At 42.6% G+C, this 14827-nt stretch overlaps 1 protein-coding gene across 1 annotated transcript in view; it reads left to right on the top strand.

Annotated features, from left to right (window-relative positions):
* The window catches only part of wwox (WW domain containing oxidoreductase), a 119558-nt gene extending 106127 nt beyond the window's left edge, over positions 1-13431 (top strand). Inside the window, exon 9 of the mRNA XM_029523195.1 lies at positions 11920-13431. Coding sequence (XP_029379055.1) covers positions 11920-12111 — 192 coding nt within the window. The 3' untranslated portion in view covers positions 12112-13431. The remainder of the gene's footprint in view (positions 1-11919) is intronic.
* Positions 13432-14827: the final 1396 nt, after the last annotated feature.

A 14827-nucleotide genomic window follows, 5' to 3' on the forward strand; every position in this document is an offset into this window, starting at 1 on the left:
GGGAGATGAAAGTAGAACAGCAGTCAGGGACCTGGTTGGCCTGACAGACTAAATTAGAGTGGCCGATCTTGGAGAGAGAGCTATGAGGGAGGAGAGAGAAGGGCAAGGATCCTCGTGCCTAACTGCATTAGAGGAGGAGGTGAAGGAAAGGTGTATGTACAGCAAGGGTCTGTGTCTGTCTTTATTAAGGGAAGTTAGGTGTTGCAGGGAGGAAGGTGTGGGAGTCTGGTGTGCTGATTCACACGGTAAAGACAGGTGCTGGTTGTGAATGAAAAGATTTGTGTCTCTCGGACAGAGGTGATGATGAGCAAAAAGCTCAACATGCCCGATGCTATTGTCGAAACAGACAGCATAAGGTTTAAACCGCATGCTGCTGTGTCCCTCCTTCTTTGTATACACATCTAGACTAGTTCAAGTTATATCGATGCTACGTGCAAGGTTTAGGTAAAGGATTTCAAACAAGTGATATATGACGTCTCTGATTTGGCAGACATTTTTATCCAAAGCCAATGCCAGAATGAAATAATGTGAGCGAGCTGAATTTATTAATCATTCAATTAACTAAATGTTCCTTCTTGGTTTGGTTCAGATGAATGGACTGTCAGTCTTTAATGCAATCTAATTCTCTGTACACCTCAAGAGAGATGCTGTGAACATAACTGCTCTGCAACTCTTTCATTTCTCTCGCTCTCTCTCTGCCTTTCACCTGCATAAGCCATTTCCTACTACACTTTTGTCACTTGAATTTTTCAATTTATTATTTCTCTGCATCCTGCAGTTTACATCTAGACTCTTTTCTCCTGTAGCAACAGTTTAAGTGGCCCTGTAGCCTGCTATCTTTATCTCTCTCCCTCTGTGTCTTTCTTACCTTTCCTCCTCAGATAGAGTCTTCCTCTGTGTCTTTGGGGCCGGCTGGTAAAGACAGTCAGGGCAGTCGATCGTATCAGACTATCAGGCCAGTTCAACCATAAATTACCTGCAGCTAACAAAGCGTGCTGCTGTAACTATTACACAGGCAGTCAAAGTCACCCCGGCCCACACGGTGAGGCTATACACTCTCACACACTGAATGATTGCAGGCCAAAGAGGGTGCTGTGTTTGTGTGGATCGAGCCAGCCACACACGGAGAGTTCAGTATTCACCAGATGCAACTTCAAACACAGGGGGTAAAAAGGGTAATAATGCAATGTAGTCAGAGGCCGATGATGGCTGAATATTAGCACAGTGGCTTAGTAACAAGCAGCAAAGCCTTTATATAATTTCAGAATCACTATGAATGCCAGACCAATGTAGATTCACGTGGCTTTGAGATAAACCACTGTGTCATAAAGATCATTATTGTTCATTTCAAGCTGAGGTGACATTCAGTCAAACACTGCCACATGTGAAACAGCTTTCCAACTTACCAAATGTCACTTTTCAAATACATATCTAAATCGTAATTGCAGAAAAAATAAAACCACTATCTCAGATGAAATCCCAAATTAACAGAATCAGTCAATTTCCCCCTGTCATGTAAAGCAGATTATCCAGGAGAATTATATTACATCACAACCCCCCCTTGAAAGAGCTGTTGTGTTATAGTTACATTATATAGTATATGAGTGCGTCTCAATGAGTCAAAGCATCATGGATACATTGTCCACTGCTTTCCCCAACTACACACCTTCTTCTGTCATTAGCTATAACCATTTAAGTTAATAATGTTATCATAGTATTGGAAAGAGAAACATATCCACAGTTAATTATTTAGCAGAGACCGTTGTTCCTGTGTGTTTAACTATTTGTTGTGTAGAGACAGTGTCCCTCTCCCTGTCCCAACTGTATGTGCGGGTCTGTGTTATTGGCTAATTGAGAGCGTGTTCTGTGCTGCAGCTCTGCCCTGGAGGTTAGTGTTAGCACACACACACTGTAGCAGGACAAATGAGAATACACCCCACCATCTGCCCAAGAGAGACACTCCCTTGCCCTCTCCTTGTCCCTCTACCCTGTCCCCCCTCCCCCCTTTACTCTTTTTGGCTCATTTCTATTCCTTCCCTCGTGCTCACACCTCTTTTTTTTTTTTTTTTTACCCCTCCTTTACTGATATGTGCTTTCCCATCTTGGCACAGTTTGATCCTGCTCTCTGTCTCTTTAAGCTGTGTCTTCTTTCCTTCCACTCTTGTTTCCTCTATCCTATTTTCTGTCACCTGCCTCTCTCCATCCTGGGTGAGTCAGTGGGAGGTGTATTTGTGTTGTGTTGTGGGGGTCCAGCCTGTCGTGTTAAGGTGTTATCATACTCCGACCGCAGACTTTCAAAATGTTACACGAGCATGATCCATAGGGGCTGACACCGAAGGTGACCCCTGGTCGGTAACCTTGGAGACCAACTTTATTAAAATGAATTTGAGTAGAGGGGCCGTCCTGACAGCAGCATAATTACATCGCAGAGCATCAGCACTAATTTATGCAGCCTGCATTCAACCGGTCAGGAGTGCCAAGATGGGGTCAGTGTAGATACACACATGCACACACACGTACGCACACATTCAAAATAGCATTCTGGGACACACACACTCTCACATTGACTCAAAAACACACACACAAACTGGATCAGCATACCAATAAAAATAGGTAAATACATTCAGTTTCTTCTTACACTGCACTATACGACGGCTCATCTCACTATTTTTACTGCTTTGAGGGTCAGTAAGTGCTTGAATGTGAGGAGACATGCATATATGACCTGTTTGTAAGTGTGTGCGTGTGCATGTGTGTGTGTTCATGTGGGCATATTTAGCAGTACTACAAAGAGAGGTCCTGGACAAGTCTTATTAGTATCACAGCTGGAAAAGTGTGACAGAGTGACACACGAAATAAAGACTGCAAATTCACACATCAAATACTGCAGGTTTGCTGTTGTCTCTCTAAAGTGTGTGTGTTTAATCAATAAATTAAATGTGAAGAAACTCTGAGTCTGAACAGGTTGTACTGGTCTGAACGAACAGTATTCCCCTGGATCTCATCTGTCTTATTGGTCAGGCTGAGGAATGGGACAATCATGAGATTTACACTATGAGCCTTTAAATTTGTAGCACCTGTAGATAATTTGTGTCAAACTCTCCTTGATGCTCAGGATCCCAGTCCTCACCTTCGTCTGCTACATTTTCTAATGTTGTTCTACGGCCCAACATGATATGAGCATCCACTCTGAGCATCTCAGATGTCAATGATGTGAAACCTCTGGACTAGATTGTAAATGAAACAGAACGTTTTCAGTCATGTGATTTTTGACAGCTTTTCATTTAGCGTATTGCTAAAACTTTACTTACATATTGATTGGTAAGTTTATCTATTAACATAATGAGATTTTTTTTAATCCTTGCTGCAGCACTGTTCAGGACATCTCTTCTTGATCATAACTCTGCTCGACGTTTCTACCACTCAGATATCCTCTGCAGTCTAAAGCGGGAGATGGATCGAAATATGAAGCAGGAATGAGTGGGGCAAGGAGGGGAGAAGAAGGGGTAGTGAAGGAGGAGCAGGAGAAGTACAGTGGAGGAGAATAAAAGGAGGCGAAGATGGGGGTGAGGGTGGGGGGGGGGGCTGACATGGATATATGTCACAGCTCCAGTCATTCCATTGTAAGTGTTGTGACCAAGGGCACACTAATCTATCCCATTAGCAGATCTCTCCAGATCTCTCATAATGTTACTGCTAGCTGCTCTCCTGTGACGTGTTCTTGGTTTGTGTGTATGTGTGTGTGTGTGTGTGTGACGGACGAAAGAAAGAAAGGGAGGATGAGTTTGTGTGAGAGTGTGTCAGAGACAGCGTGAATGAGACTGAATGCTTTCGCCTGTGTAAGTGTGTGTGTGTGTGTGTGTGTGCGCGCATAATGACAGTTCAGCTAGTTGCTCTCCTGTGAAAATGACACGTTCCTGCCAAATTAATATCATTACTATCAGAGTTTAATGGGCCAGTGCTGCCTTCTTATTTAAAACAGAACATCCCTCTCTCGACCTCCATCATGAGGCGGGGGGGGGGGGTTGAGAGGCTAAATGAGCAGGATAGACAATATAGAAAAGACATTTCTTGTTCTGCCATGGCCGCAAAGAGAAAAATTAATTGAAGCCAGGTTTGATATGAGATTGAAGCTGCGAAAACAAAACAAATACAAACAAAAAAGCTAAGAAACAAAAAAAGGATCACATCATTCATGTGTGAAGTTAAGAGCTAAGAGAGTTAAGAGAAGAAGTTTTATGAACATTTTAATATGCAACGGAAACCCATTTTCTCTGCATTCAGTTGGGCCATTACTTATAATTCACTGATTTTAATTTCCTGAACAATGTCAGTTATTTGCATGAATACACTTTTAGACATCTTTGTGTACAAGCTTTAAAGTGTACCTCTGCTCTATTGATCAATCCGGCTTTGCACCCAGTTGTAATTTTGGGACGGATGTGTTACAGGGGGTGCATGTCGGAACAAAATGTCAGATAATGCTTGGTCTGTTTAGGGGCTCCTGCTTTCTCTGTGGAGAATTCATCTGGTTCATGAGTCCATTTTCTTTCATAGATCGTGTTTTACAGTACGGCTTTCTGGTCATTGGACTTTATTTTCTCCTTCTATACTTTACAGTAGCTGTGAATATAGTGTGAGCAGTCTGTTCAGGTGTCATTCTTCACTTGGAGTCGGCACTGTGATAATGAGTTCATTTGGAAACACACTCTGCGGGCTGTCTGTGTATGTGGGTGTGTGCATATTTGCCCAGTTTGTATATGTGTGACTATATGTGTGATTTTTGGTATGTGCATGCAGCTGAATGTGTGTGAGGGAGATTCTGAGTATGTGAATATGTCAGATTGCCGCAGGAGACCAATTAGCTGGTGCATCAGTAAGGAGGTGAGCATACACACACCTGTGTGTGGCCCTATTACACCAGCTCATCACACACTCACATACCAACACACAGACAGGATTGCTCTCCTCGTAATAACAACACACTGACACTTACAGTACATTGACCATATGGAATAATGACTCCGCTGTGCCAAGCTGTCAGACGTGAGTCGCCATCATGTGATATTCCAACCAGGTGTTACTAACTTAACCAACTTTTCTGAATTATGGGCTGTCTGACTGCTGTTGAATGGTTGTTGTTAGCAATATGTACTTTAAGTTGGAGCATTTCTTTTGCTCAAAACTGCATGACTTGTAATATTTATACAAAGTAGAGGCGATCAAAGAGTGATTCAGTGCAAACTTTGAGGTGTCGTGCACTGATGCAATCAGGTGAGAGTGAAAAAGCAGATCACAGCCAATAAAGCAGCCAGGCTTCTTCATATATAATTCAGATCTTTTATGACAGGCTATGCATCCATATGGGCATGCTAAAGGAAGACTAAGGCCATTTCCAGCCAGAGAAAAGCCCTTTTAAAAGCTAATCCCTGTGCCAGAGTCCTGCTCCTTTTACTGCTCCTCTTTAATGAATAGGTGTCCAATAAGGCCTTTTATTGTCTTAGCATATGTTGCTTTTATTAGGGGAAAATAATTAGGTTGTGCGGATCACTTCGAAAGTCCTCTCGCAAGATAAAAATGAGATAGTTTCACAGTCGCTGCGCAAGTCCTTCTGACTCCCCATCGTTTTCCCCTTGGATGCCTTGTGTCCTAGCTCCCTTATCTCCTCTCCTTCTTCTTTCCGTACTCCTTCTCCTTGTCCCTCCTCTCATCATTATACCCCCCCACCACCCCCTCCCCCTTGTCCTTTGCATTCCTTCCTCTCGTACTTCACTTCCTCTTCTATTGTTCCCTTGAACATGTGGGCATTAAATGTATGCAGGGATGTCGCATTGGACTGCACATTTACACGCACGCATACACCTGCAGACACACATAACAGATGAACAATCACAGTGTGACAGGAGGCCGTTGATGACTGACACTCGGTTGATCTTATCTGGCGCAGAAGGGGTAAAGGGAGGGCCACGGAGAAAGAGAAATAACACGGGGGGGGGGTTTCTGTGGTGCTTTGTGTTGTGTTCCTGTCACTCTTACATGGTTTCCCCCTCTGCTCCTTTTTTGCTCTGCCTTCTCGTCTTCAACTACATCAGTCTGCTCACTTATATGGAAAGAAAGAGTGTCATCTGTGGCTCATCTGTGATCTGAGGCTCCAGGGAAAGAGATCCATTTACTCACCTACTATGGCCGTTTACCCATGAGACCTCAGCTACAGCAGCACAGTATGCCCATCCTGTAGATTGTGGGGCTGGAGGGGGGATGGGACTGCAGGGGAATAGGGATCTGCTGAGAGCTGATGGAAAATAAAGGGCCGAGGAAGGAGCAGGGGGCAAGGCAGACAGACGGCGAGCCATTGAGCGGGCATGATGAAGAAATGGATAGAGAAGCAGGGAGAGAGCAGGCTGGTCCTTCCATCCTGTCCTTAATGCCCCTCAGGGGAACATATTGCCCATAGGTGAGTATTGGCCATCAGCTAGTGGGCTAATGGAGGGTATGAAATAGAGTTTAGTACATACAGATGACCAAGAGTAGACTACTCACTTGGGAGACTGATGATGAGGATAGCAAGTAAGATTATAGACTTGGATTTATTCCAGTCAGCTGGCTGTTTGACAATGAATATACTATTCCCCTCATAATGTTTTACTGAAATTATGTTATTGTGCTATAGAAGATGAAATGCACTGTACGGTTATGACCTCTGGCCCACTTCAGTCAGGGTGACAGAGGTCACCACAGAGTCAGTGGGGTGAGTGTTGGGGTGCTTTCTGAAGTGTACTGAGGTGTTTGAGGTGCTAATCTCCTCTCCTCTTGGTTGGGTGGTCAAGCTGAATGGAGGGACAGCTTGTTTATCTGAGAAAACCGCATTACCCAGGATTCCCTCTACAGCTGGGCTAGGCATGCTCAGCTGAGCTGTCAGCTCGCAGAGGTTACTACAGCAGAGACACACACACGCACAAACAAACAGGGAGAAGTGTGTGATTTCATGGTTATTTATTAAATGTAAAATATCTTTAGCACAGATTAAAAATCAGACACCTCCATCTATTTTAAACATCACAGGTTGAGAAAAAAAAACATTCCTGAAACAGAATCACAATCCCTTTGAGTCCCACTTTCAGGATAATTAGTCCACGAGGCTGGACAGAGGGCTGAGGCAAAACTGCACTCCTGATCCCTTTGCTGGGGCTACAAGCCAGGAAATACATTCCAAATGCATGCTGTAGCCTTTTTACATTGAATTGTAGAAAATGCTTCTTATTTTAGCAAGTACCCCATGAATTCAGGTGCTCCAGCAGCTATAGAGGTCATTAAAAAAATCTGCATTTATAGGCCCGTTTTTCTAGAATTTGTGTCTAAAACAGCATAAAATAATGTTTCCTTATAGAGCGCCACAGTTGGTATTTCAAATCTCAGGATGTTGCTTGTCTGTGATAGGTCATCAAACTTCAAGCAGACCCACAAAAGTCACTTTTGGAATTGACCACAAATATTTCTCGGGCACACTGCAGATTGAGTGGGCCTTCACATGGTGAGCGTTGACATGTGCTGTAATGATCTGTGGTTCGTGCCAGAAACTGAACTTCTTACGTAGTGTCCCAGGCATAAACGGCCGTGTCCGTTTTGCCAACATTTATCACTGCTGCTGAATTGGAGTGCCATCACAGAGGTCAGCTGGTGAATGCTCCCCCTCTCCTCTCTGCTCTGCCTCAACCCTCACTGCTGTACAAATGCCAACTGACAACAACTGACACAGATGGTGAGCAGAAACACAGAAGGACAGGCAAAGGAAGAGAACCACCCACAGGAGTAAGAAAACAGGAAGACTCTACACACACTGTCCAAGAGAGGATATTGCTTGACAACATTATCAACTCATTTATTTTAAACCTTTTAAGTTTGAGTCTTTTCTCTTTTTTTTTTTCTTTTTAAATTTTTTTTTTCTTTTTCAGAACATGCCATATGAGAATTTGGGGATTATAAAAGTACCTGAAAGAATTGCTAGGTTTTCAGCATGCATAGCTGTTTGTATTTACAGGTTTGTATGTACAGGGATGGGCCAAAAACAGACTGCTCTACAGTACTGGGTTTATTTACATCCAGGTCAGAGGGAGAGGTCAATGTCATAACTACAAATGTGGGGGTGAGGGGTCACATGCATAGGGTCTGAGAAAGCTCATAGGGAGAGAGTACAACTCGGATGATGATGACACAGAACAGAACACGGCAAAACATTACTGATAATTCAACAACATCACATTTCCCCCGCTTCCCCTTTTTGCTTTTGAAAACGCTCAATAAGGAGTTTTCAACAACTGATTATTGCGTAACATGGTACAAGGACATTTCTATTGCAGGTCCATGAGGTCCTTGGGTAATGAGTCAATACTGACATTGGAAGACTTGGATCTGATCCCAGAGCAGTTCCAGAGCCGTAGTGGTGGAGCCTGGGCTAAGTGCAGGCTCTTTGCTGCTTATTGCAGGGTGTTGTGTCTGTATTTACCCTGTATTTGGGTGTTTTTATTTTCAGTGACAGCAGATATACACAATAGTTATATCTGCTCCCACTTGTCCCGCTCCTTTGGTCTATCATATTGCTGTGATCTTTGCTTTATTTTTAGCATAGAGGAAAACTATAGATTTAGGGTTGATCTGGTGAACCTGTTTTGCGCCCACATTCTCCCCTCCCCCAAAGCGGTTGGGGGGCTGAGCTGTTGTTCTTTTGGGGAATGTCCAAGTGAAGTCTTGAGTCATTCAAAATAAATCTCATCTCTTCATCTGAATCTTTCAGGTCTCTGAAGGCTGACCGTGCTCACGAATGATGTGGCACAAATTCTAGGAGGATTTAAGTTTTATTTGTTAGCCTAGAACATACTGAAAAAAAGCTGTACGTGTTGAACTAAAATTTCTTCGAGGAGTTGGAATAAAATATCTCAGCTGGGTGAGGGAGTTTCCAAACTGGCCATTTGCACAGCAAAAGGCAGGAACACGCACCTAAATTTTATCACAATGATATAATGTAAATGGGTTTTAGTGACAACTAGAACATCTTTGCAATGCCTTCAACATGGCAAACTGCTGCATATTCCCATTATTAGTCTTTGTCTCATAAATGAATGATCATTTTTGCAACCTAAGTTTGGTTCAAAGTCTACAGCTCCTGGTAATAGAACGACTCTTTAACACTATTGATATTTTTTTGTACAGAAGGTAATGATTCACATTTAGTTGCAAAAGATAGGAAGACACACAGCAAAATCCATTAGTTTGTAAACAGCTAAACTTACAGGCATAATGTACAGCTTGATATGGGTTAGAAATGACTGTTACACCAGGTTTGTGTATGATGCACGCTAGTGCGGCAACATTACCTTTCATGTAGATTGTCACAAGTGTTTATCTGTTCAAGCTTTGGTGCAGGCGCATGCACATGTGACTATGGGGTTGCATGTACTTGTGTAATGTAAGTGTATCAAGGTTGTTGCGCAACCCATCTTGTTCTTTTTTACCACTACCTCACACACCCCTTGTGTCGTATCTGCAAACACACACACATGCACACGCGCACACACACACACACACACACACACACGATGATACATGGCTGCGGTGGGTGGCTGAGCATGTTAATGCCTAATCTCATCAGCCTTATCTTCTACAGAGGTTGCAAGGTCAAGTGGTGAGGGGGATGAGCTAAACACCAATAAGGCAGCACATGACTGGAGAGTCCATGCTCGTCCTGTGTCTTCTCACCATTAACTGGACTGCAGCAGCTTGCGAAGGAGCGGCACTACAGTCTTTCTTTTTGAGGAAAAATCTTCAAAAATTATGAAGTACTTTTGGAAAAAATACTGAAGCCTCAATTATAAATTCAGCCACACAAATCTTTATGAACATGAAAGTTTTTTCTATCAATATTTCAACATACAGCAGAACCAGTGGTTTGGTAGCTGGACACAAACTAACTGCTCTCAAAGTCAGCCAAGTTCAAGGGGGGCGTCAGCGAATCAGTGCCTGCAGCACTGAAATCTTCAGTGGAGTTTAAAAGGCATTTAGCTTTCAGACAAACTAAATCAGATGCCCTAAGCGAGGGAGATGAGTTAAACTGAGCGTGTGTGAACCTGCAACTCGGAGACACTGCTTGGCATTTGTCTGTCTTTGATATGGTGACATGTGATGTGGATGAAGTTATCGCCTCACTGGCAGGTGAGACAGACAGCGGCACACAGAGAGATGCTGCCTTTTCATCTGCTGTTTACCAGCTCTCTCATCACACTGCACTTCAAACACACTCAATCTGCTGCTGCGACGTTACACACCAGGGCTCCTCCTGGCGGAAGTTTACTTAGAGCTTAGAGGGGGTTGCGTGTGTGTGTATGTGTGCACTGATGAGAAAAATTTTTTTCTTGGAATCTGACTTGTGTGTGTTTTTTTTTTTTTTTTTGTTCCATCGAATTTGCATTTCTGTGCATATTTCTGTACTTCCATGAGAAATTCTAAATACTTTAGACCTTGATAGATATTTCCACTTCATGTGTATTGGTCTCACAGCTGCTGTAGGAAGCTGTTCAAACAGTTGGCATGTAATGTGCTGCCATTATGCAAGTGTGTGTCTTGCCCATATTTGACTGCTGCATATATGGGGTTGTCTCAGTGTGAGCCAGTGCTCTGTGCTAAACACGAGTCCTCAGTCGTCACATCAGTGTTCCCTCTCACTCTCTCTTTGCCCCCTCTGACTCTCGTTTCCTCTCATTGGGAGATAAAGACACAAGCCATTTCATGTGGCCGTACAGAAGTCGTCTCCAGCCTTGGAGTTTGCAGGGAAGCTGTCACAGCAGCTTTTAGCTGGAGCTGCAACATGAAAGCTCCCTCTTTGAGCAGTTTGGTTATGTGTTTAATTCTCTCTGACGTGTTTATTCTGCTGCAGTTTCAGCTTTCATTTTCAAATGTCACAGAAATTTCTCTGCTCCAAGAATATCCCTACTAATTACCGACTGATGGGGCAGGGTCTATCTGAGAACTTAGCAGGTTGCGCCCAAATACTGTTACTTTTTCACAGCGTGTCTCGGCTTTTGACAACATGAAACTGATTTTTAGTGTTGCGACTTGAATGATCTTCAGATGGAAGCTTGCCTTGGTTGAGAGAGAGTGTGAGGGAAAGCCTTGTGGTGTATGTGTGTATGTGTTTATATATGTGAACATTTCCCTTATGTATAACCGACCAACCTCCGATTTAAACACATAGATACAGAATTGTACAGAATTTCCGATACTCATTCATAACTTTGAAAGCCTCGCTGAGCCCATACACACATCCTGTGAATATATACATATTCATAACCATGGAATTAAAACCTGCTCTTTCTCATTTTACGTAGTAGTTGTGGTTTCCCTGTTGATTCCCATCCAAACAGAAGCTGGTGTGATTTTCTTGTCCATGTTCTAATTTTTTTTCTATCATCAGTTTATACATCTGTAGCATTCGCATGGTCCCATATAGCCAGAGGTCCTGTACACAACAGGTAGAGAAATAAATAAATAAATAAATATATGTATATAAATATATGTACAGTAAGGGGTTATGCTGTTCCCATGGTAATATGACCCAGTCATCATATTCTTCAAAGGGACAATAGGGGAGAGACAGCGTGTGGAGTCTTTTTTTTTTTTTTTTTCCTGTGGACACACTCTGTCCTGCTGTCTTTTTGTCTGTGTGTGTATGTGTGTGTCTCACAGAGGGCATTGTGATGTGGTGCTGTTCTTCCTCTCTCCATTCTTGCAGACAGGACACGTTCTCATGTCTGTGTCAGTAGATGAGTTTTCCAGAACTGGTCTCCTCCCACAGGCTGACGCCATCTTGTTGTCTCAGTCTTGTGATTCCTCTAAACTTTCGTCTCCTGTGTGTTTCTCTGTCTGCAGCAACAAGGGGCAGCCACCACAGTGTACTGTGCTGTAGCCCCAGAGCTGGAGGGATTAGGAGGCATGTACTTCAACAACTGTTTCCGCTGCCTGCCGTCCATCCAGGCCCAGGACCAGAGCAGCGCTGCCAGTCTGTGGGAGCTGAGTGAACGCCTGGTTGCAGAGAGGTCAACAGGGATACAGGCCCTCTGATGGACGGAGGAGGAGAAGAAGGGGGGGGGACTAGCCGAACCAGGAATCAAAAAGGAAGACCGATGGGTCATAGTGATGTCCAAATAAGTATAAACTAAAGAAAAGGTAACTGTATTCTGACTGCGCTGTACAAGAGCTGCCAAATCACAAAAGTCCTCCTGGGTGTGTCACATCACTATGGGGGTAAAACACATTACGTATACAGCACATGAATGAGTTTCCTGTACACTCAATTGATATGATATAAATCAAAGTTTCAGTTGTGTTCAGCTCGGCTGCGGTAGTTTGTAGTGGTGCCCGGGGGACAGGAGAAGATTTGGAACAAATTCAGGGATCTCTTGAAGTTTCTTCTTTTTCTATTTTTGTCTCAGTACAGTAGCTTTTTTGAAACTCTCACATCTTCTGTATCTCTTTACAGTCTATTGAAAAGAACAATGTTCAAAACAAAAAGCTATTTACCTGTAATAATAACAATACAGGGTTTCCTAATAAGCATATACTCCATGGCATATGAGTCTGATTCCAGCAATAGTGCGCTATATGGCAAATATTGCATCTTTCCAATTATATATTCAGTATCTCCTTGTCTAGCTCTACATAGGTGTTGATGTTTCCTATTGAAATACAGCGAGCGTTGATTAATCATTGTGCTAAATCTTTTTTGGGCACAGAAGAAATAAAGAGTAATGGGCATGTGACATATATGGATATATATCTATATATATATATAGATATATATATGTGTGTTTGTGTGTGTGTGTGTGTGTGTGGTGGTATGACTTTTATGGCTATATACATTATTCTGCAATAGTGTTCTTATCAATGGCGCTATTTGTTTACTGTACAATATTTACAACATCCTGATTTCTGGGCATGTGCTAAAAGGGGTGAGGACATCATGTTTTTTGTGTTTATTTGATTTAACCTAAGTATTAATAATCTATACTCTGGTAAATCTTAATTTAGAGGTAATTCGATTTTAGATGATTTAGATAATTAATATCCACTTGAATACCAAACACAGATGGTGGATAATTCTATTTTCAGAGATGTGGTCTTTAATTTTGTGTTTCTTCCCTTGTGGTTTGATGAGGAAAATATGTGAGTTCAGTCTCTTGTTGTTGTCGTTGTTGTTTTTTTTTTTTCCATCAATGTTTTAATATTGAACTCTGACTTTGGGTTTGCTGTGGATTGGTTGCCCTGAAGCAGCTGTTGGGATGCTGTTGAGACATTGTGCTTTATGGCGGTCAGGGTGCCGTAGGTTGCTCTTGAAACATCAGCATTCCAGTGTCATGATATCTGAAAAAACAAAAGAGAGAAAGAGAGCATTGAATAAAAATCTCTTTTGAAATAAAATGTGTAGAATTTCTTGAAACACAGACAGTGAAAAGTCGTATGTAGGCCATTAGGGGGAGATATTTATATGGAAACACTTACTATACACACTCAGTGTATTAGAACAGAGTTACGCAGCCAGTGTGTTTGACGTTATATTTAATAGAACAGTTTCATTTTAACTTTTTCTTTGGCCGTAAGCGTTCTGGCTCCGTAGACAGCTTCCAGTTTTTGTGTCCAACTAACCAGATAAATGTGATGACCTGCAATCTCACACATGAACCCACATCACTAAACACACACAACACTACAATTACACAGTCTTTCGCATCATCCACGTCTCTTTTTTTTTTTTTCACATTTTTTTCCTGGCCCTCCTGTGCAGATACACACAGACATTCAGTCAAACACAGGCTGTGCCTTTACACAGCTGTGGCCTGCACAGAAACTGATACTGGTGTCATGCCCTGTTATAATCTGTACTGTACCCGGAGCACAGGTGTCTTATCGCTGTCCTTTCACAGCACAGGACATGCGTGGAACAGAGATGGACGCACAAACATATACACACTGACTGCAGTTGCTGTCTCACACGTACACTGAGGTTTCAAGTGTGAAAACAAGACAAGCATTTTTAGAAAACTGGATCAACATCCCAGAATAAAAACAGTCTGAATGATATGTGTTTTTTGTCTGCTTGTTAATCAGTGATAGAGCGTTCACGTGTCTCCTGGTTCGACTGTAAACAGATTAGTGTCTCTTCAGTATGCTGCCTATTTAGTTTCCACCTGTCAATTGTTTCAGGATTTGCCTCTAATTTAGGCACTTCCCACACACATACAAACCAGTGGCAAAGGTACCACGCAAGATGAAGGATTTGTATTTGCCTCTGTATTTCTCTATATGTTGGTGTGACCTGTGACATATGGTGCCCGCCGTCAGATAGTGGATGGATGGACTTCCCTTTGTTGCCTTCTCTCTATCCCCGGTGAAAGGGGGAAGTCTCCATTGGGGAATAAAATAAGATGAATAATTTCAGCTGCTCTTATTAGGATAGTAAGGCTAATGATGAAGGCCGCATTCTGCAAAAATAAAGTTTTTAACTCAGCTAATTGATGCTCATTGATGACAACTTCTAAAAGGAGAGCAACAGAAACCAGACTGAGCTTTGTGGAAGCCTTTAATCTGAGAGTTGGGTTGAAGACACAAAGGAGACTTTCCAGGAGAAAGTCTGTATGGCTGGACGCTGCAGTGGCAGATCTATGGATGTGTGTGCCTGAGTGAGGAGGGAGGGTCCTGCCTGGCTTTCATACAAAGTCCTATCGATCAGGCTTTATCGGAAAAATCTGATAGCTAATCAATGAGCTACACTTCCTCTCAG

Source organism: Echeneis naucrates, chromosome 16 (genome assembly GCF_900963305.1).
Source record: "Echeneis naucrates chromosome 16, fEcheNa1.1, whole genome shotgun sequence".
NCBI lineage: Eukaryota > Metazoa > Chordata > Actinopteri > Carangiformes > Echeneidae > Echeneis > Echeneis naucrates.